Source organism: Branchiostoma floridae, chromosome 3, assembly GCF_000003815.2.
Source record: "Branchiostoma floridae strain S238N-H82 chromosome 3, Bfl_VNyyK, whole genome shotgun sequence".
Lineage (NCBI taxonomy): Eukaryota > Metazoa > Chordata > Leptocardii > Amphioxiformes > Branchiostomatidae > Branchiostoma > Branchiostoma floridae.
In genome coordinates, this window is record NC_049981.1 from 21,466,187 (window position 1) to 21,488,841 (window position 22,655).

A 22,655-nucleotide genomic window follows, 5' to 3' on the forward strand; every position below is an offset into this window, starting at 1 on the left:
CCCCAAACAGCTGTCACCTCACCATCTGCTTGGAGCTAAGTCCATTAACAAACACATGCACGATGCCTGTACCAATATATCTCAAATATAGGGGTGATTTCTGATATTATTACATCGATTATAACGACAGATACGGCTCCCAAAATCTCATCGATTCGAGCTTTCATCACACCCCACCAACACAACAAGTATGAAACCAATCCATCTAGCCGTTCTTGAGTAATCATCTACACAGACAGAGACACATAACAGAAAATATAACCTCCATTCCATGACATTTCATGGAGGTAATAAACCATAACTCCGTCGCCATGGCAATACATTTTCATTACCACGTGCACTTTTTACTATTGTGTGTGAATAAATCGACTAAACGCCACGGGAAAGACTTCTGCATTTTCGCGGAAATGTTGCCTGTCTAGTTTCTTTTCTAACGATTTTTCTTTTTCTCCCCTTCGGAAACATTGTGCATTTTCGTCGAAAATGCGGTCTTTCTAGTGTTCTTAGTTGCGTTTGCATGCTGTCAAGATCAAAAGTCGAAAAGGTCAGCTGCGAAGGCATTTCCGGGGTTGAAAACTTTTCCACGAAATGCGGGATAAACAGGATTTAACCTGTTGAATCTGTAACAGCAAGGACTCTACATGTACCCCCAGGCTAGGATCTAGGAGAAAATTCAGCTGGAACAGCGCAGCGCCGAGGTAACATTCTAATTCGCATGACACTGTGTCAGGCATAACTATTAAAGTTAGATCGAAACTCCTTGGATAGAGGAGGGGAGGGGCCGGGTATGAGAGGGGTTTGGTGGCGTTGTGGATGATCTGTAACGACTATACGTGGCAAGGTGATGAACCTTCTAGAAAAAAAAGTAAACAAACAGATTTTTATAGAGCCATGTAGGCGGACAAAGCTGTTTGCTTTCTCTTATCAATATGGGGGAGGGGGGCGGTACCTTAGCTGAAGATCATTACAGTAGACCTTATAATTATTGGGTGTAACATTTTGAAATTCAAAACGAACTGTAAGATAGAGGCCGGGTTTTTTAGTCATTCAAATAACAAATTAGGACTTCCTGGCCCTCTACTGGTAGATCTGCCTGGAGATTACTATAGCCACACTAACAAGGTTGTTGACGGTCTTATATTTTAATTTATTAGTCCAGCTACTAGCCACAGCTAATCTCCAAGCAGATCCTACAACATGTACAATGCAATGGCATAATATAGTACCAAACTGGCTAAGGAGTGTAGTCAGCCATTTGCCATGTAAGTTAGCGAAACACACTCCTTAGAGCCGGCTTCACTCCTCTGCCAGCTTTTGATACTATCTTATGCTTAGTGACCGTAGAAGTCCTGCTTAGATTAGCTATTATAAGCCACAGCTACAAACTGCCCAGAGGAAGGTGACAGAAATGTCGGCCTTGGTTGAATAAAAGGCTAGCTGTGTAGAAAGAATTTTGTTATCTGGTTAAAACCCTTGTTTTTATTGCTGTGGTGTCTTGGTGAAGGATTAGCAAAGAGACTGTGAAATTAAGACAATAGGACAGACTGCTGTCATCAACATGGTTCGACAAAATAGCGCATCATTTATTTTTATTTATGACACATTTCCCTATATTTTCTCTCAGGTACGTACTTGTCTCTCAAAAGCTGTGGGACCATGGGGATGTGTTTGAGTGGTGACAACAATTCAGAACCTCCTCCCCCAGAGGAAGATACAGGATTCAAAAGCAGTTATGTAAAAGGTTGGTAGCATTATCGTTATCATGTAACATTTATGTCAAATTAAAGGATGTTATGACCTCCTTGGTAAAAACAAACAAACAAACATACATGACTTACAGTACGACTCAGTTGCTCAATGTCAAACATGGCCATTATAAGACCTGATTGAATGGGTTAGAGACCCATTTTCCTTGGTTGTTTTTCATGTGCGTATCAATAATTTAACCTGTGGGTATCAGTACACTTTTTTGAAAATTCATCATAGCAAGACAGTGCAAATGCTGCAATGCAAGATAGAGCAGTCACGTTCATGGCCTGATAAGTTCTTGATGAAAACTCAGCCCAAATGAAACCAACGCAAATACTTGTAGCAAATTAACCTACTAGTACAGTGCTTCAGACATGCAGCACCGACTTTGTATTAATATATACTGTAAATGCAGAAATGTTTGCGGTGGTTTTATGTTCACGGTTTTGGCAGTGGCCACTTCACTGCGAACTAATACCACCGCAAACATTTTTCCATTATAGTTTTTTACTATAGTCTATGGTGCTACCACAAATTTAAAACCACCATGAACACTCCACTTTCCTCAGCTACCGTGAAAGTAAATCCCCGCGAACTTAAATGCATTTACAGTATATGAGAGTCGGAGTTCGACTCTGAAGATTCGAAAATTGTTCCTCATTTGCTGTTTACATTTTCAGCAAGAGTAAAAGAGCGATCAGAGGCAAGGGAAAGGGAGGTCTTACTTCGTCAACAACAACAGCAACAGCAACAACAGATGCATGGTCAAACCTCGAACCAGGGGAGTTACCAAAGTGGCGGCAGCATCACCAGACTGCAGGCGCAGACAGGAGGTCTGGCCAGTGACATGGCACGAGCTCGGGAGGTATGCTTCATCTTACACTAGGACAAGAATAGATGAATTTAAAACACATTAACTGTCTTCATCAAGCCTTCATGGGAGGATTTTGCAGGCAAACTCAGTCTATGTCATGGCTTACTGCTTACTGAACGAACAACGTTAGGCCAAAAGGTCCGGTTGGACTGGTCAGTTAGTGGCACTTGAACCCCACTGTTATACTACTCCCCACTGTTAGGCCACGCCAATTGATTTCTTTGGTTCTCCGATTTTTAATGATAAAAATGTGGCAAGCGGAAAAAAGCATGGGGCAGGAAGAAAAACTTGATTGTGACAGCTGTATTCACACCATAAAACTGAGCGCACCAAGTCCTCTGGCTTTGTTTTCATGATATTTTTCCCAGTTGAGCACATTTTTTCTTATTCTAAAAAAATCCGAGAACCAACGGATTAAATTGATGTGGCCTGACAACACTGTAAAGGGCCAGAAATTCTAAATAATGTACATCTGCGTTTCTGCAGGGTCTTGATGAGAGAGGGCAGAGACTGCGGCAAGTGGAGGATGTGACTGTCAGGATGGGAGAAGAATCCAGGAACCTCGGAAAAACCACCAGCAAACTCAAGTCCAAGTACAACTAATAATGATGATGGAGGAGACCACTGTTTTTACTTCAAGTGCCTTCAAGAGACACAATTAAACACTGACAAGCTATCGTGAAATAATTTTTGTCACTCTCAACAGCAATGTTAAGGGTAACTGTGAAAAATGATTTTGTTCATACTTGAACATTATGATATTTTAGTTTTACAACAGTGCCATAGTGCTTTGTACAAAATACAAGACTTTGCTAATATAACAGTGCCTTTTTACCAGATCATTTTATTGTTAACAGTATTAATAAGATCACTAGACTAATTGTAATGTGGAATTTTGGCACATGTACTTGCTGCTTACCTTTTATGCTTTTTTAACGCTCAGTTGCTTTTCTTGATAGCTACAGCATTAAATGCCTACTAACAGCCATGCATTTTTATATATTTTACTTGATTTTTATTTGATCAATCATTATGAAACTAAACTGGGTGTCCATCAAAATTGACAGTTAAGAGAGTAACATAGATGCACATTGGTCACATTTTTTGCATTTTTACATGTTTTTTTTTGTTTCTATATTTGGAATGTAGTCAAGTTGACAATGTTTATTGTGGCTGATTCCTCCAAGCAAAGATTTTAGTCTTGGGGATAGAAGTGGCCATGGTTCTTCATGTCTACCTTTGTAAACATGATTTTGGGGAAAGCTTTAAATTATTTTGTCATACGATGCCAAGGATGAATGAATTTTGTTATTTAGTATTACATTATTTGGTTCCTATCTTAAACATTATTGGAAGATCTGTCCCCTCCCCATTGATATGAATGAAATAACCCATGTGAAGTTCTATGAAATCCCCCATTTAGCCTTACAGAAAAAAAATGAACTCAAATGTTGAAATGTACACATTGTATTTCTCAGTTCAGACCAATTTTTTTCTAAAAGTTGAGACAATTTTTGTTAACTGCTTATCAACTAGAGTATGCTAATTTTCATATCAGCATATCAAGGTATTTAACCCAACCTGGTAGGCTACTTCTCTTGGTATTGAAAATATGTATTTGTAACTGTGTGAGGAAGGTTACTACATTGTTTATCCTTTTTTTCAATTTCATCAATGGACGGCTGTATGTCTTGTTCCAGGTCTGTCCAAAGCAATATAATTATAAGTTAAAGTTTTAAATCTGGCTACCCAAGGAAATTCAGATGTGTTTTACTTTCTCATAAACATGACAACCACTCTGTTATTTGTAGTATTTGAATCCTGTGGTTATACCATATATGTAGTTAAGGCTATGTTATTTTAGAATTACATTGAATTTTGATAGTATTAACGTTATGCGTGTTAACATTGTAGTTATAAACTCAATGACAATACCATTGTTGCCATATATGATCAAACTTGTTAAAGTTCATAGGGGCCTATTTCGAATGTGTTCTTTTTATCATGGAAATACACATTCACTGTATCTCTAAGGCTCCTGAATCAAGTTACTTATCATTACTTGGTCTGTAAAAAGAACTTGCGCGGACTCTAGCATAGGAATATGTAGGCTAAACGTCATTTATATCTTGATTTAAGAGGAATAGCAATAGAAATATATTATGCAAATCATTATGTAATTTGCATTATTAATGAGAAACTACAATACCTTGGTGGTAGATAAGGCATAATCATGCTAGTGACACATGCAGCTTGGATAAAGGATATCTTAAGATGTAAAGTTTTATGTCATTTGCATAATTATTCAGGAAATGCTACAAAAGCTTCCAGAAGAAGGAAGTATGCAACATATGTGATCTTGAAAGAAGAAATAATGGGTTCATACAGGCTACGGTAATAAGATACCTCTTTGCATATCATTTGCATTGTAATGAGATGGAATTACTTGTTGAAGGTAGATTGGAGATTGTGGAGTTTTGGTAATGATGATAAATAGTTTATTGACAAGACATACTCCAAAATCCAACAATGGCAGCCCAGAGGCTGAGATGATGTCAGACTTGAAATGTTTGTTTTTTTAACTTTTTTAACTTTTTTTCCGCATGACTTATTTGTTTTGATACCTTAGCCCTTTGGCATTTGATACCTCAGCCCATTCTTCTCTCTGTTTGTTAGTAGCCAGGCCTTACTTATTTTTCACATAGAAAACCGAGACTACATGCTGCCAAATGAACGTAGATGTACCGAAGTTGAGACTTCCGCTTTAGGGCGGGGTGAAGAAAGGCTTAGCCCCTGAGGCGTCGCCAAAAAGACAAAGTTCAATCCAAGATGGCGGCACTTACAAACTTTGTTGCGTTCGTCGTCCTCGCTCTCTCGCTGTTTCTGGCCGTCCAAGCCCGCAACAGGCACCGTCCAAGCCTGGACTATGAAGACAGGAACGAAGAGGATGGACCGAACTACCTGATAGGTGTAGGCAGAGGCGATGTAACGGGACCGGCCGCAGAAGTCAACATGGTAAACTCACAGACTGTTGTCCAGATGTTCCCACTTCGCACTGTGTACTCCTATGCCGTTTACACAAGTGTACGAAGGATGTTCACTAATTGTAAAATCTACAAGAAAAGAATCCCAATCTTTGCATAAAATAGTTAGAAAATCAATTGCTGAATTTATGTATGAAGCGGATATTTCCTCAAATTCTGGAAAACGGAACGGGAACTGGCGATAGAGATAATGTGATGATCACCTGATGTCCAAGCAGATGTTGGGTTAAGGTTGTTTCGATGAAGTAGGCCTCTCCTGTAGTTGTCAATTTTGCGGCCTTTTTTCACCAGAGTCAAGTGAACAGCGTTTCTCAATAGTTCTTCGCCTCCTAGAGTAGTTAAGAATGCAGACCGCTAGAATAAGAATAAGATGGGGGAAACAAGAAACTGCTGCAAACTACACCCTACATCTGCTTGGAGATTACCACATGACTGAAATTATTCAGTGTAAAAGACGTCAAAAGGTTGGTCTTGTGGTTTAGGATTGCTGTATTGAATCTAAAGGTTCTGAGTTTGACTCTATAGCAGGCCCCCTATTGTACCCTTGGGAAAGGCACTTATTGTTACATAGTCCTCACTCCACTCATGATCAGGTGGAATTCTAAGTTTCAGCTACTAGTAGACATATTGTCTTAGATGGGACCCGGAGGTGCAGTGTTTGAGGAAAGCCACATCTTGAGGATGTCATTGTTAAAGAAACACACATATCTAAAAGAGATGGGGTCTATCCCAGCATGAGTGAATCAAACCTAGTATTGGTCTGGCCTCTTACACGCTCTATGCAAGATAAGGACAAAAAGTAAAGTTTTTCTAACATTTCTTTAACATAGTAAGTTAGATCAACCCTATAGCATTGTATGTCAATATTCAGGGAGAGGAAATTGTCAATCTTGGGGCCAAAATCTTACATATATATATATATATATATAGTGTACCTTTAATTTCATACCTACTGTACATTAACAAGTGTTATTTTAATTTAAAGTGCTTTTTGGCCTGTCCAAAGGAACAAAGACAACAGGAAGAGGGTGTGGTGTCAGCACCTGTTGAAAGTTTCCTGTCTCGCACGTGAACAGTTTGTCTAAAAGGGAGATAAGATGAGCACAGCTGGGTAGGGTTACACCATTATTGATTACACTGTATCTTGTATGTTGTCTATATCAACTCAGTTTGTGCTGATATGCAATGTATATAAAAGGACCAATATATCACGCCCATACCCAACAACAGAACGAAAATGATCAACTTGGATGTTAAAACTACATTTAATAGACTTATCAAAATGTCATGCTCAAACTATATGTACCATCCAGAGCCCTTGCAAACAACAGAAGGAAATAGGAAAAAATCCCCGTGTGCTAATGATACCTGTCTAAGGTGCTGAAAGTTAGGTAAAGGTAGTCCCACTGCCTTTTTATAAGGTTGTAGGGACAGTGGGTGTAAGGCTTTTACTCACCGACGAAAGTCTGGTACCCATTTTTACATCTGGGTGGAGTTACAAAAGTTACTAATAAGTAATAGCAAAGTGCCTCTCCTGTCAAATGTCAAAACACCATCAGCATGTCAGCAGATTCAAATCCAGAACCTCTGGATTAAGTCTGGATTAATCCAACCATTATGCCAACATGATGCCGCAACACTACCTGTCTACCCAGCATCAATTGCAAGTACTTAAACTTATTCTAACATCTGAGACTCTCTCCATTCTAGATGGGGTATGCCAATCCTTCTCAACAGAGCTCAGGCATCCACTTCCGGCAGTTCAGCCGTGCCTTCATCGTGATGGACCCACAGAACACCACTCGCACTGTGTTTGTCAGTGTGGACTGTGCCATGATCTCACAAATCCTCAAGATAGAGGTGAGCTATGGTATACTTAGGCCACACCAATTTAATTTCTTGGTTATGGATTTTTGCAGAAAAATATTAGGGCGGTCGATCGAAAAAAAATATTGCAAAAAGTCAGTGTTGAACTTATATAACACAAAAAAACATGGTAAGTAGTCAAGTTTTCAGCTTTTCATGGCATGATTTATCCAATAAATCTCTTCCTTTGAACCACTGTTCTGATCATGCGACTGCAAATAAGCGCTCTGAGTTATCAGCAGTATGTGCCCCTGGAATGGGTTTTTTTAAAGGTCTGCAATAGCAAAACCTATATTATTTTTCTTGGGACTAATTTTTTTTTCCAAATCGGAAAAAAAAGGGTTGGGAAATCCGAGAACCAACAAACTAGATTGGTGTGCTCAATAGTTGAAGTACAGGGGAAATACAGGAGAAACACTCCATGCAGAAGAAGAGATATCTCCTGTGTGTATCATGTCTTTCTTCCCCAATTAGAAAATGTGATTCTTATGTGTTCCTCTTATGATTCCTGGTAATCAGTCACACCGTAGGAGGAGAGCTGGGGGACAACAAGCTTCTCTGGGGCTACATGTTATTATGAGTGAGAAATCAACTATCCATGAATATTAGCTATGCCTGTATGTCATACACAAGTACTAACTATTTCTGCAGTATGGGTCATCAGGTTTACTATTTCTGCAGTATGGGTTCATCAGGTTTACTATTTCTGCAGTATGGGTTCATCAGGTAACTATTTCTGCAGTATGGGTTCATCAGGTAACTATTTCTGCAGTATGGGTTCATCAGGTAACTATTTCTGCAGTATGGGTTCATCAGATAACTTTTTCTGCAGTATGGGTTCATCAGGTAACTATTTCTGCAGTATGGGTTCATCAGGTAACTATTTCTGCAGTATGGGTTCATCAGGTTTACTATTTCTACAGTATGGGTTCTTCAGGTCTATTTCTGTAGTATGGGTTCATGAGGTAACTATTTCTGCACTATGGGTTCATCAGGTAACTATTTCTGCACTATGGGTTCATGAGGTAACTATTTCTGCAGTATGGGTTCATCATGTTACTATTTCTGCATTTTGGTTCGTCAGGTAAGTATTTCTGCAGTATGGGTTCATCAGGTAAGTATTTCTGCATTATGGGCATATCAGGTAACTATTTCTGCAGTATGGGTTCATCAGGTAACTATTTCTGCAGTATGGGTTCATCAGATAACTTTTTCTGCAGTATGGGTTCATCATTTAACTATTTCTGCAGTATGGGTTCATCAGGTCTATTTCTGCAGTATGGGTTCATCAGGTAACTATTTCTGCAGTATGGGTTCATCAGGTAACTATTTCTGCAGTATGGGTTCATCAGGTAACTATTTCTGCAGTATGGGTTCATCAGGTAACTATTTCTGCAGTATGGGTTCATCAGGTAACTATTTCTGCAGTATAGGTTTATCAGGTAACTATTTCTGCAGTATGGGTTCATCATTTAACTATTTCTGCAATATGGGTTCATCAGGTTTACTATTTCTACAGTATGGGTTCTTCAGGTCTATTTCTGTAGTATGGGTTCATGAGGTAACTATTTCTGCACTATGGGTTCATCAGGTAACTATTTCTGCACTATGGGTTCATGAGGTAACTATTTCTGCAGTATGGGTTCATCATGTTACTATTTCTGCATTTTGGTTCATCGGGTAACTACATGTATTTCTATACGTATACGCACATGTATGGGTTCATCAGGTTTACTATTTCTACAGTATGGGTTAATCAGGTTTACTATTTTGGCAGTATGGGTTCATCGGGTTAACTATTTCTGCAGTATGGGTTCATCGGGTCTATTTCTGCAGTATGAGTTCATCAGGTTAGGACTATCACATTGGAAAGTATTCTAGTATGCGTTGACTGTATGACTGAGCTTTGTGAGAATTTGCTTTGTTTTTTTTGTTCTTGAATAACAATCCTGCTCCAAAAGTACTACATGTAGTAGACTTAGTTACTCCATGACTGTACTACTATGCTCCAAAAGTAGCAAAGGACATTTGACCAGAAATGTACCCCAATAATTTCCTAGAGTTGCAACTAGGCAATTTCAGTTGATACATGCCATGACTCATGGCATGAGAAAATATGTATATTGCAAAACACTTTAGTTAAGTAAGGAAAAATCTCTTTAAAAAATCCAACTCAAAGCAGATTATACTTACTAGTAAAAGTTCTTCAATCCTTAAAAATTGTTGTCACTTGCAATTGGCAACATTGCGATAGTCTGCCAGTTTCCAGGCTTATATCAGGGCAATTTTGTAACCCTACCAACATGATAAAACTATTTAGAAACTATTTACAAAATATACATTGTGTCCATTACTTTTCCTAGGTTGTGAAGAAGTTGAAGCCCCTGTTTGGAAATGCTTACAACGAGAGCAATGTGTGCCTGAGTTCTATCCACACTCACTCTGGCCCGGCCGGGTTCCTGCAGTATGTGCTGTTTGATGTCACCTCCCTGGGGTTCGTCAGGGAGAGCTTTGATGCACTCGTTGATGGAATAGTTGCTGTAAGTATTGATATATATTTTCTGTGTATTGTTTTTGCATGTACTGTATACAACTTTTAACTGGTAGGCTTGGATCATTACAAAGACAGTGGCCCCATGTATGAGAGAGCTTCAGACAATATGCTCTAGCATCAAATGTCTCGTAAAATAACCCAGCATGTTTTTTTTCCTCTAAGAAGGGGGTAACTTCCGACAGTGTGTACTGTTGTTGGCTGTGTTTGTGTGTGCTCACACCTGCAATTCAAGATCCTTTAATGAAATTGTATGAAATTTGGTATAACGTTATAGTTATTAAGTTAAACTAAATGAGATCAAGAAGAAATATGATAATTTTTGGCCCCATATAAGGAGTATTTTCAGGTACTTCAGCATTATGTACCCATATTCTACTGGGTTCCTGGCTCTTGTTTTTAGGTCATCTTCCAATTTATTTGAGCAAAAATGTAAACTTAAGTACGCACCCTGACTTTACCGACAACTTGGAGCACTTTTTGAATTTTGAAAAGTTTACAAAATGTGTATTGAGAAAATATGGTGGTCATACTTTCTTAATTTCCCGCCAATACCTGTACAAGTCTGAAAGAGTTTCTGTTGCAGAGCATCCAAAGGGCTCATGACAACGTTGTGCCAGGCGACATCTACCTGAATCAGGGAGAACTGCAGGATGCCAACATCAACCGCAGCCCAACTGCCTACCTCAACAATCCTGAAGCAGAGAGGGCCAAGTGAGAACATGGATTTTTTTTGTGTGTTTTGGAAGTACCATAAGTTCCATAACATAACACAGAAAAAATAAGAATCCAGTACCACTTTTTTTACTCCATGAAGGAGGTTTACCTTCAACATGTATAAGCCTGGATATTGCAGTTGATTGTGTCCGTGTGATCACAGCTACAGCTTAAAATTGCGTTGTACTGTGTCATGTCTTATACCAGGGCAAGATGATGCACATTGATTTTTGGCATCATAGCAGTTTTTCGAGACAGTAGAACAACACCTCTATCTTGGCCCCTGTTTGTTTACAGCAGATGCCAGTTAGCTGTGTTTGCTGAAATGAATGTTGCTTATTTCTGATACAAAAAATTATTACTTCCAATATGATAAGCGGGTACAGATTAATTTTTTGCTGTGTTTTGATGCTGTATAGATATGATGGCAATACTGACAAAAACATGGTAGTGCTGAAGTTTGTGGACCAACATGGAGCAGGGATGGGCATGATCAGGTAGGTGTTTAATTGCCAAAAATTTCCGCATTTTCTAATGGTGTCATGTGCATAGTAGTATGTGGTAGTATCAAACAATGGTGATCTTACTTTCACTGGTGGTCATATATTAATTATATATATATATATTTTTTTTTTTTGTTTATTCTTTTAAGTCCTTTCATGGTGGTTGGAAAAAGGCTATAGGATCGACAGGTTTTTGCCTGTGTTGGTTGTGTAACTGGAAACACAAGTCTTAGATCTTTTTCCTAGGCCTACTTGGTAAGCTGACAGTGACAATATTGTTGTTGAATTTGTAGTTGGTTTGCTGTCCACTGTACCAGTATGAACTTCACCAATGGCTTGATCAGTGGAGACAACAAGGGCTACGCCTCCCTGCTGTTTGAAGCTGACATGAACACAGACTCACTGGCTGGACAGGTAGGTTCCATGTGTTTCTCTCCCTCTGTTTTGTGGCCAGTTTGTAGATTGGGTAGTGTTACTTTACTAAGAGATAAATGCACAAAGGAAGGACAAATTTGTATGATATTCAGTACACAATGAGATGCAGTTTATGCAAAATTAGAGAACTTAATTTGCATATTGAATGATGGAAATTGGTTGTAACGATTCTAGTGTTTTTCATCAATCATAGGACTTTCATCATCATCATCATCATCGTAGTCCTTTTCGTCCTGACAGACGCTCTGTTCACTGCCGATGGGCCTGTGTTAGACTTTTGCAGGGCTTTCTACATGCCTCACAGCAGAATTCTATTGTTTGACATGGTTCGTGTCTCTTCCTTCTTACATGTAACGTATATGTAAATTTTAATGTTTTTGTTTTTTGCAGGGCTCTTTTGTGGCAGCCTTTGCCCAGAGTAATGAAGGAGACGTGTCCCCCAACACCAGAGGTCCCCACTGTCAGGATACAGGTCTGCCCTGTGATCTAGAGACAAGCACTTGTAATGGGAAGGTACGTCATTTGGATTGTAGTTTGTTCAGTAGTCCATTGTGTTCTACTGTTGTAGTGGTTTGGATGTGGGAGCGTCTGGGCGCCCGCTTTCAGACGCCGTCTCGGGCGGCCTGGATTTCCGACTGGACGCGTCAAAGGTGCCAATCTAGACGCATCCAAGCGTTTTCATGCCGTCCAGACCGTCTTGGACGTTCGTCAAATGATCGAAATGCCATCTAAGGCCTTCTGCCGTCTCAACAATCTGAGACACCTTTGGGTGTGCTAGGGACGCGTGCCAAAAAGGCGTTTCACCGTCTGGGAGGCTTTAATTTTCACAGAGGAGCTAAAGAATGATGTTTTCCATGTAACCATTGTATTGGATTCCCAGTGCTTTTTTGTTTTTTCTATTGAAGTTTATTTTGTTGCTGCCTTGTGTGTTTTTCAGTCGGAGCTGTGTGTGTCCCCAGGCCCAGGAGTGGACATGATTGACAGCACACGTATCATTGGTGAAAAGCAGTACAGCAAGGCGAAGGTAATTAAGAATGCTTAGAAAATGCTGTGCACATTGGAAAGTATAATGTGCACAGGGTAACAATATATTTTTACATAATATATTATAAATGTTATGTATTCAATTGTTGAATTCTTTCATGACTTGCATTGTACATGTAATGAGAGATTTCATAAGTTTATGTTCATTTTGTGCATGTATCTGTATTGCCCTTTATATTTCAATAGTCACTGTAAGTTGCAATTTTCACAAAGTGAAAAATTGGGTTGGGCAAGTACATTTCTTATGTGCTTGCCCGGTATAGGACAAGTGAATTTTAGAAAACCTGTCAAACCCTGACACTACACTGCTTTTGTGACATCACGCTATGCAGATACATGTATAACAGTGACTCGGTGAATAGTGGGTCATGCATAAGTTGTATTCCCTGTCTCTGTTGAGGGATAGTTTGTAATGCCTGAGGTATACAAGACACTTCTTAGCTCTTAAGGCTGGTAGCATATGCATGGTGCTGAAGGATGTTTATATGACTTTTAAGGCTGGCAGCATGGCCCTTACATATGATAGCATAACAGTTATGTGCTTGTCCCCTTTAGGAGCTGTACAATGCAGACATGCAGGTGGAGCTGTCAGGACCGGTACAGTTTGCCCTGCAGTTTGTGGACATGAGCGATGTCACTGTGCACTTCAACAGTTCCTACTCGGTAAGGACATCAAGTCTTTAGCACTAGCTTTAAATCAGTCAGTTCACAAGTTTTTACAGTTGGTAAAAAGGCAAGAGGTTTTCCCCATAGCTTTTGAGATAATGGTGTCATGTGAACTGATGTCAGATGAGAAAACCAGACCAGTGTGGATTGGTGTTAGTACATGTATAATAGTACATTATCAACTGATATGGGGTGCACAGATTTAAACTACAGGTCACTGCATGTCTTAATCTTAAGGTAGGGTTTGATACATTCAATTTGTTGTATAAAAATTATCACAAACAGAGAACACAATGAGTACTGTAGACTTAAATATATGCTGGTTGTCTTTCCCTTGTCATCAGATACAAGGCTACTACTTCTGCAATGTTCAACTCATGTACATGTATGTATTTGAGCCTTCTGAAGTTTAATTACAAGTCTGTGTACAAAGATGTCCACGTTCAAGGTTCAAGGTGTACAAATTTAATACTAATAGAATTGTCAGTATAGAACTTCTACTTCTCACAGTTATTGCTGGTACTTCAAGAATAAACTAAGTACACATCTACACGTAAGATGCACTAACTTTTTATGATTTATGATTGAAGACTATATACAATACTCTGCTCCAATATTCATGTTTTCTGAACACAGGCAAAGACTTGTAAACCTGCCATGGGGTACAGTTTTGCCGCAGGAACTACTGATGGACCTGGTTCTTTCGACTTTACCCAAGGTTTGTCTCTAAAAGTCAAGGCTTGTATTTTCTAATTCATATGGTCAATATTCCCTATGAATTGTCAAAACCAAGAGGATACCTCAAACTGAGATGTCCAAAGTATAAGATTTGATTTTACCCCATAGCAAACTGGGACTCGAGGACACTCAAGTCTGTCCACCTCTGGAGCATGTTGCATTACAATGTGCCTTCTCTTGGGTGAACGTGCATGACATAAACAAAAGACAACATGGTGTGTTCCACTGTTGTGTTACTTTATACAGGTGACACTGATGGAAATCCGTTTTGGAACTTGATCAGAAACATCATCAAACGACCCTCAGCAGAAGAGGAGGCCTGCCACGCACCCAAGCCTATTCTACTGCCTACAGGAGAGGTAGGGATTGTGAAGAAAACTAGAGCAATTGTGGATTACATTGTTACAGTACTGATAAACAACAAAACCGGAAAATCTCAAGACTAATCTGCATGTATAGAATAATGTTATAACAGTTACATGTATACTCTTGAAAGGCTGAGAAGTTATGAGATCGATTACAAGGACTACTGAATTGAATCAGATGTGAACCAGGGAGGATTGGAAGAGGATTTATCCAGAACAGATCATGGTACAATGCAATTTAAGTGGTTAAAGTGTTTGCCTTGCATTCAGTAGGTCATGAGTTTGATCCCCAGAAAAGTCATTCCAAAGACTTATGGTACAGGCTGCTTTATCTGCTTAGCACTCAGCAGTTTGGAAAGAGTATAAAGTATGGTAGTTGAACACATACATGTAAACCACTTCCAGTGGACTAGCCCCCTGCTGTAGTGATTGCAGAAAGTTGTGTGGCCCACGGGTACAGAAATGGAGATGGACACCGCCCTGGTGGGGGTAAAGACACCTATATAAAGAATGTATTTTTTCTGCATGATCCCAGATGACGTTCCCTTACGCCTGGCAGCCGGACATTGTTGACATCCAGCTGCTGAGGTGGGGGCAGCTGGTGGTGGCTGCTGTACCCGGGGAGTTCAGGTGTTGTACTTGGTTGAACTTGACACTCAGAACCCAGGACTGTATACCTCTGACCTAGTGTGCTGCTATCAAACATTGTGTACTAATAAAATAAATATAGAAAAAGTGGGACTCTTTGTCTTCCTCTGCTTCCGAAAAAGAAGTCAAACCCAACCTATGCAGATATAGTCAACACTAATATTAGATTAGTAGTCTCTTTGTATAATAATATCTATCACTGTTAATTGTTCCATGCATATCCCCTATCTTGTTTCTACCATGTACATGCAATTAGCCTACGGGCATGAGCTTGCAATAAACTTTCTTTATGATAAATTTCTTCAGTTTTATCTCCTCCAGTCGATTTTATCCCCTTTCTTTAGTTACAAACAAACTAAATGTTGAGATCAGTTGGGCAGGCTAAAACAGAATTTACCACCGATAAAAAAAACACGTTTGTGCTGACGTGTTTTTTTTTTTGGTCAGAAATCTTTTAGGGTTACCCACTTGAAGTAATGGATGTTAAATTACACCTTGATATATGATGCCTTACATTTGCCCTCCTGTCACACAGCACCATGTCTGGGAGACGTTTGAGGGACACCGTACAGAGGGTGAGCAATTTTTTATTCAACATTTTTACTATTTTTTTAGTTTGTACATCCTCCTCTCAACCTTAATGTTCGTGTTCAAGAATGGCTTTACGTGTGTACGTAAGACCATCTTGATTTGATAATGTAGATGGCATCGGCACCCACATCTGTTTTTGTCCTTTTCAAAGCAAATGTTTTTTGCCATGCTGTAAGTCATTTAAAAAAAATACATACCGTAAATTGCAAAAAAAGATATTCAAAAAAACGACACTAATGTCATAAAATGCCAAAGTTAATTCCAAACTCAAACTAAAAGATGTGAAAGAACAACAATGAATAAGTCAATGTTTGACATACCATGGTCTGTGTGTTCATAATTGTTTGTTCAACCATCCAGATCACTAATATTGAAGGCAATGTCTTTTTTTTTTGCCAACGGATGGAGGGCAGCAGTTCAACCAAAACGTCTTGGCGACACGTCCAACCCCTGTAACAGGGAAGAACGGACACTAAACCGGACACAGAGAGAGAGAGAGAGAAACTTTTCTTTTTTCTTATATGCTCACATCAGTTTTCAGACTCCCAAAGGATGTCATCCATGATTGTAATCAAATTAACATGTCTTTTGTACGCTGTATGTACACATATATGACGTAAGTATAACTGTACAACTTCCCTGTTCCAGGCTGTGCTGAGTAAGGGTTTACCAGACGATACTGAGGTTGTCATTGCTGGACTATCAAACACCTACGCAGACTACATCACCACCTATGAGGAGTACCAGGTACTTCTGATAAATCATAAAGTGTACATCACTGTTATGGTGCTTACAAACTAACTCTGTACAAAACATTTGATTTCTAATGTTATAACCATTGCCAAGAAGGTTTTGTATTTATCAGCATTTGTGTGTTTGTTTGTGTGTGTGTGTCTGGGTGCATGCGTGTGTGCGTGTGCATAATAACTTGAGAAGGCCAAGATGGCATGTCTTAGGATTTGGTATATGGATAGGTCTTGATGAAACTTATTAATTATGATATTTTGTTCCTTTTTTTTCTTGCGTGTTATATAATTTTACTTGCATTAGGTTACAAGAGCTATTTACATTGTTTGCATTGATGTACAGACTGATATTAGGATGAAATGTGATGTAAGTTTTTTGAGTGTGATTTGATTTTCTACATCCTACATGCTCCTATGGACAACACAAGTCCTTGTCAGGTTGAGTATGATACATGGAAATATATATATGTTACATACATACATTGCAAAAGAATATAATTTCAAGCACCAATATTGTTTGGGCAAGGCTAAGAGACATATCTACATAATGGTACTACAAAATTTAATATAAGCGTAACAGAAATATGACTTGAATGATGTCTTTCATATGCTAACTAAGGAAGGAGATTTTGATTGATTATTCTTTATTTTTTGTAACTTTATATTAAACATTGTTCATTTTTAGGCAGCATGTTGTTCATAGTTATTGAACATGTACAATAGTTATTGAGCATGTACAATATCATTCATCAATTTTGTAGTATTCACTTGTAGTGACTTGGATTATCAAGTAAATGAGAGAAGTTTTTGTGCCTTTTGTTGTGACTCAGTATTTCTGTATAATGTTACATACAGGTCCAGAGATATGAGGGAGCCTCCACCATCTACGGTCCCCACACCCTGGCTGCATTCCAGCAGCTGTACTCACAACTGGCTCAGGACATGGTCATGGTATGAGTTTGCTCCATTTATCCTACCTTTGTTTCAAACTTTATCTTTATTTATTTATTTGAAAATTCATGCCCGTAGGCTAATTGCAATGATACAGACAGTAAAAAGTAACAAGTGTCTATTCTATATACACACACGTCAGCTATCTATGTACATGCTTCTACATTCTTTACTGGGTGGTTTACCATACACAAACATCTACGGTCCCCACACCCTGGCAGCATTTCAGCAGCTGTATTCACAGCTGGCTGAGGATATGGTCATGGTACAAGTTAACACTGTTTATCCTATATTTGTTTTCATACTTCATCATACTTACATACCGTCATCATCATACTTACATATGCCATACACAAATAAAAGCAACAGAATGATGTAGGATGGCCAGACAAAGGGAAAAGTCAAATCAAACAAAACCTTTTCTTGAGTGAACATCTTAAAAAGTGTCCTAAAACATCCTATAAACAAAGTTTAAGTACACTACTAAAATTGCTACCTGGAAATCTATCTATTAATCATAGGCATATCTACCCTTGGTGCTGAACAATTTCCACAAATAAACACATCTGTCCTTGGTGCTAAACACTCCTTACATAAGCATATCTGTCCTTGGTGCTGAACACTCCCCACATAAGCACATCTGTGCTTGGTGCTGAACACTTTCCACACATTAACACATCTGTCCTTGGTGCTGAACGCTCCACACATAAGAATGTTTCCCTTGGTGATGAATGCTTTCCACACATTAACACATCTGTCCTTGGTGCTGAACGCTCCACACATAAGAATGTTTCCCTTGGTGATGAATGCTTTCCACACATTAACACATCTGTCCTTGGTGCTGAACACTCCACACATAAGAATATTTCCCTTGGTGATGAATGCTTTCCATACATAAACATGTCTGTCCTTGGTTCTGAATGCTATCCACACACAAACATATCTGTCCTTGGTGCTAAACGCTATCCACACATAAACGCAACTGTCTTTGGTGCTGAATGCTATCCACACATTAACAGTGCAGGTTTAAATTTAGGGTTTTATCTGTTTGCAGGAAGAAGCCATAGATGTGGGTCCGTCCCCACCAAACCTGCTGTCCCGTCAGCTGTCCTTCCTCCCCCCGGTGGTGATGGACACCACACCCCTCTTCAGGCACTTTGGGGAAGTGATTGATGATGCAGGATCCACCTACCACACTGTAAGAATGATGAATAAACATTAAGTGTATTTGCAGCCAGTGGGTACCCAATTTTTTTTTAAAGAGATGAGGCTGACATGATCGAGGCACCTCCTCGAACACAGGACCCCCGTTTTACGTCCCTTTTGAAAGAGGAATTCTTGGTCGGCCTACAGCATCTGGTCATCCCTGGGTGGTCTCCCATTCAAGTACTGACCAGACTGCACATTGCTTAACTTCCCAGATCGACTATATATATATATATATATATATATATATAATGATGGGTTTATAAACAATTATCACTGTTTATATTGGTGGGTATAGAAACTGGTGCAGCGGCCAAATGAGTACAGTGGTTGCTTTGCAGTCGGTAGGATTTGATCCCTGGCCAAGTCATACCAAAGACTTTAAAAATGATACATATGCCACTTTTTCTGTTTGGCACCTTTTGAGGAAGATTATGGTAGTTGAACATAGAGTCACCACCACCAGAGGACCAGCCCCCTGCTGTAGTGATTGAACAAAGTTGTGTTGCCCAGGGTAATTGAAACGGAGATGTGCGCCGCCCTTTTGTACCATCTGGTGTGAGAAGGACTTTAACTTTTTTTTTATTTTGTCTTTTCGATTAACTTAACTGGTATTTTCTGTTTTTTTCTGTACCTTTCAGGGAGAGACTGTATCCGTTCGCTTCCACAGTGCCCATCCAAGAAACAACTTGCAGGTTTGGTTATACTTTCAACTTATTATACACACAAGTAAAATATGGTGCTTGGCTCTGTCCTAGGGGTCCTATGTGTTAGTCATTTGAAAGTTATCCCAAAGGATAAGGTGGCAACCTGGCAAGAGTATATAGATCTATAAAACATTGATTTATTGATAGAATTTCTAATGTGTCATTACACAAGTGCCAAGTGAATGCCTTGTAAGGGTGGTATCTCACTGTACTTGGGGCACTGGTGCTGCCTTTGGTCATAAAGCAGTGCTTTACAATTGCTTTTATGTAATATATGTACCCTTAGTGTGTTGTCTCCAGCTTTGATTTTTTTCCATCCCACTCATTGTTTGGTGGCCAACAAAGATTGTTGGTTATGTTGTTAAAATCTGTCACTTCACTTAGCTTACAAATACATTATCATCAATTTCATGTCATGAAGTTCAGTCTTTTTGGGTGGCTGGGGTGAATTTTTGCCGGTGCGTCAGCACCGGCTTTGAGACAGGAGAAGCGGGTGCATGGATCCATGGATGGATGGATGGATGGATCGGTTGATTTAACCAAACCCCTCTAATAGCCCTTCTATACGCCCTATTGCGTAATCGAGCCAGGTGGTCGAGCGGACTACAGCACGGTACCTATTGGAGCAGTTACCTATTAGATCGTGGGTTCGAACCCCACTTGCTAAAATTTTATTTCTTTGTTAGACTAATCTCATGTGCTGTTTTTTTTTTATAGAAGAAAGACCAATTCAGTAATTTGATGTTTAAAAACTCTTTTTTCGTGTGATTTTGTTTAACATCCAGGCTTTTTCCAAAATACGCACCGGCCAGCTTTTTTCAGAAGCTTTCTTGTTTTACGTGAAGCAGCAAATTTTCATCCTGGGATGGAGGGGTGGTTCCTGGTACAGTTGTATGGTATTATTCTGATGGATCATGTAGAATGATGCACATGCACTTAGACTACTGATTTGGGGGGCTTTTTAGACCCCTACATGCACAGCCTTTGTAACAGAGATTTCTTCCATTCAGACCCAGCCAGAGAAGATGCAGAAGACTGTGAGGCAGCGGCGATCACTTTTCCGTTTTTTCTCCTGGGCACACAAAAAGATCCAGAAGTTTTTCTCTGACCCTGAGGAAGAGGTGACTTCTCACACAGACATTCCTGGACTGTACTAACATCACTGCTTTCTACTGACATCACTGCTTTCTTAATTACTCATGCACCTACTCTTATTACTGTTAGTTACTAAGTTGTTAGTTTGGTCAAGTTTGCTTGGAAGTCGGAACCATTGTCTGACTTTGATTTCTTACTGTCTCCAATTTAGTGCAGAGCCAGTTTTTATCATGTAATTGACATCAATTGTTATGATCATACATGTAGTAATTTCAGTTTGGTGGAACACTGATGAAAGTTCTTTTTCTCAGCTACAGTCGTAGCCAGCAAAATGGATTAACGCACACTTCTGTTAACTGCACAGAATCCCCAAATCCCAAACTGGTGCGGTCCAGCTGGATAACTTCGCATTATTGTACCAGCTGGATAGTTGCACAAAATACGCTGGCAAATAGGCTGTGCAATCAAACGGCATCTACTGTATTACTAAATGGTCTGTTTATTTCTATGCACAAATAGTCAAAACAAAATAAACAAATCTTGACACAACATACCAGTCCAATTCCGTTACAATCATAAGATAATAGCACAGGAAATGATTTGACTTGTTGCATGACTTGTATACTAATGATTCATCACTGTAAACTGTCAGTCAGTCAGAGGACATCACAGACTCTTCACTGCTTGATGACAACTGATTCTTCATGACTGAATATTGATGAAAGTTCTTAACCACAACTGTTACAGTGATTCTTCAGTGACTGCTGCAGTGCAATTGCCTTCAAATTTTGTGATTTACAAAGTCACTCCCTCCTGTCATAACAGCAACTAATTCTTCATTACTGACTATTGATGAAAGTTCTTAACCACAACAGTGATTCTTTATTGCTAGTATCAAGACTGCTGCACTGCACTTGCCTGCAAATTGTGACTTATTACAATGTCACTCTCTCCTGTTCTAACAACAACTAATAGCATGTTACAAATCTTCAAGCAGATCTTCTTTAGTCTGAGGGCAGATTCATCATATACTAGGCAAAGACAGTCACTATGTCTATGGTGCCAACGGTAACCTACTGGATGCTGTCTATTGTTTGTTTATAATGTTTTTCAAAATTCACTGCAAATGTGTGGATGGGGTCAGAGAACACACTCGGTACAATCTTGACGCTAGGCACAAAGACACAGATTGCCGGTTGTCAAGTGCCCTTTAAACCTATTAGATAACGATTGACTGGAAGTCTCTTGAACAACAGGAGTTAAGACTGCAGTAAATTCACAGCTGCAATGTCACAGTCTTTGCCTGTGTAGTGATTCTGCCACTGGTAGATCTGCTTGGAGATGACTAATGTTATTTAGCACCTTAGCTTGAATGTTTATCTGTGTTGGTAGAGTATTATCTAAAGTACTGGTTAACCTGTAACAGGGTTCTAGGCAGGATTTTGTTTTAGTACCATATTGGCAAGTAAGGGAAGCACCCAGTCTCAGCAATGGTGTAGATGGGTCATAGAATACAGTCACTGCATTGTGTTTCATTTATGTACTACCCACCAAAGAAATCACACATCTCAAAGCAAAATGTGACAGAAGTTATCACCCGGTCTGGAACACACGTATTGAAGGTTATCACTGCCCAGGTATGATATGGATGTGCATATTAGTGCTGATGTAGGGTTTGAAAGACCATTAACTTGGTAGCAGCTCAGTGCAATTTTGTTTTTAATTTTCTCATTAGCTGGACGGAACCTTCCTAACTGTGGAGAGGAAGAAGGATGATGGGACTTTTGAGGTGGTCCACAATGATGCATCATGGGATACCATGTAAGAGCCAGTGTTTGTTTATTTGTATGATTATAATGTGCAACGTACATACATCTACTTGTATATATAGTCTAAATACGCTTGAAAATACAGTGAAATCTGGTTGGGCAAGGCAACTGTCACAAGGCATCAAAGCAGTCCTGTCCATTTTGACAAATTAGTTAACCCCACCATGTCCTCAGCAACCATATTTACCCAGTCCCTTGAGTGCTTGCTGAATCTACATTTGACTGTACTTTTAACATAATTGTTTTATTCAACCAACGTTTTGGTGACCGCCAGTCACCATTGCCTTGTGGGAGCCGACAGACAGTCACTCAAGTGTCAGTGAATAAGAC

General features: G+C 39.4%; 2 protein-coding genes across 3 annotated transcripts in view; both read left to right on the forward strand.

Annotated features, from left to right (window-relative positions):
* The first annotated feature begins 507 nt into the window (after nt 1–507).
* On the forward strand, nt 508–4,673 carry LOC118411906. The gene is made up of 4 exons (XM_035814401.1): nt 508–698; nt 1,625–1,741; nt 2,430–2,614; nt 3,110–4,673. Exons 2-4 carry the CDS (start codon nt 1,657–1,659, stop codon nt 3,224–3,226), a joined length of 387 nt encoding a protein of 128 aa, XP_035670294.1. The 5' UTR covers nt 508–698; nt 1,625–1,656; the 3' UTR covers nt 3,227–4,673.
* A 736-nt stretch (nt 4,674–5,409) lies between these two features.
* Nucleotides 5,410–22,655, forward strand: part of LOC118412025 (neutral ceramidase-like) — a 19,034-nt gene continuing 1,788 nt past the window's right edge. Inside the window, exons 1-19 of one of the 2 annotated variants that reach the window (XM_035814612.1) lie at nt 5,410–5,638; nt 7,378–7,527; nt 9,897–10,073; nt 10,671–10,798; nt 11,221–11,298; nt 11,598–11,718; nt 12,130–12,252; nt 12,677–12,763; nt 13,339–13,446; nt 14,086–14,167; nt 14,434–14,546; nt 15,088–15,182; nt 15,736–15,775; nt 16,440–16,538; nt 17,393–17,488; nt 18,543–18,686; nt 19,336–19,389; nt 20,412–20,522; nt 22,232–22,317. In XM_035814612.1, coding sequence (XP_035670505.1) covers nt 5,453–5,638; nt 7,378–7,527; nt 9,897–10,073; nt 10,671–10,798; nt 11,221–11,298; nt 11,598–11,718; nt 12,130–12,252; nt 12,677–12,763; nt 13,339–13,446; nt 14,086–14,167; nt 14,434–14,546; nt 15,088–15,182; nt 15,736–15,775; nt 16,440–16,538; nt 17,393–17,488; nt 18,543–18,686; nt 19,336–19,389; nt 20,412–20,522; nt 22,232–22,317 — 2,078 coding nt within the window. In that variant the 5' untranslated portion in view covers nt 5,410–5,452. The remainder of the gene's footprint in view (nt 5,639–7,377; nt 7,528–9,896; nt 10,074–10,670; nt 10,799–11,220; nt 11,299–11,597; nt 11,719–12,129; nt 12,253–12,676; nt 12,764–13,338; nt 13,447–14,085; nt 14,168–14,433; nt 14,547–15,087; nt 15,183–15,735; nt 15,776–16,439; nt 16,539–17,392; nt 17,489–18,542; nt 18,687–19,335; nt 19,390–20,411; nt 20,523–22,231; nt 22,318–22,655) is intronic. The other variant, XM_035814613.1, reaches the window with a different exon arrangement.

What these genes read in the sequence shown, in the direction of transcription:
- LOC118411906 (XM_035814401.1), top strand. Translation starts at nt 1,657, where the DNA reads ATGGGGATGTGTTTGAGTGGTGACAACAATTCAGAACCTCCTCCCCCA. An exon ending in CAAAAGCAGTTATGTAAAAG is followed by an intron (nt 1,742 to 2,429) that starts GTTGGTAGCATT and finishes TTACATTTTCAG; the next exon opens with CAAGAGTAAAAGAGCGATCA. An exon ending in ACATGGCACGAGCTCGGGAG is followed by an intron (nt 2,615 to 3,109) that starts GTATGCTTCATC and finishes GCGTTTCTGCAG; the next exon opens with GGTCTTGATGAGAGAGGGCA.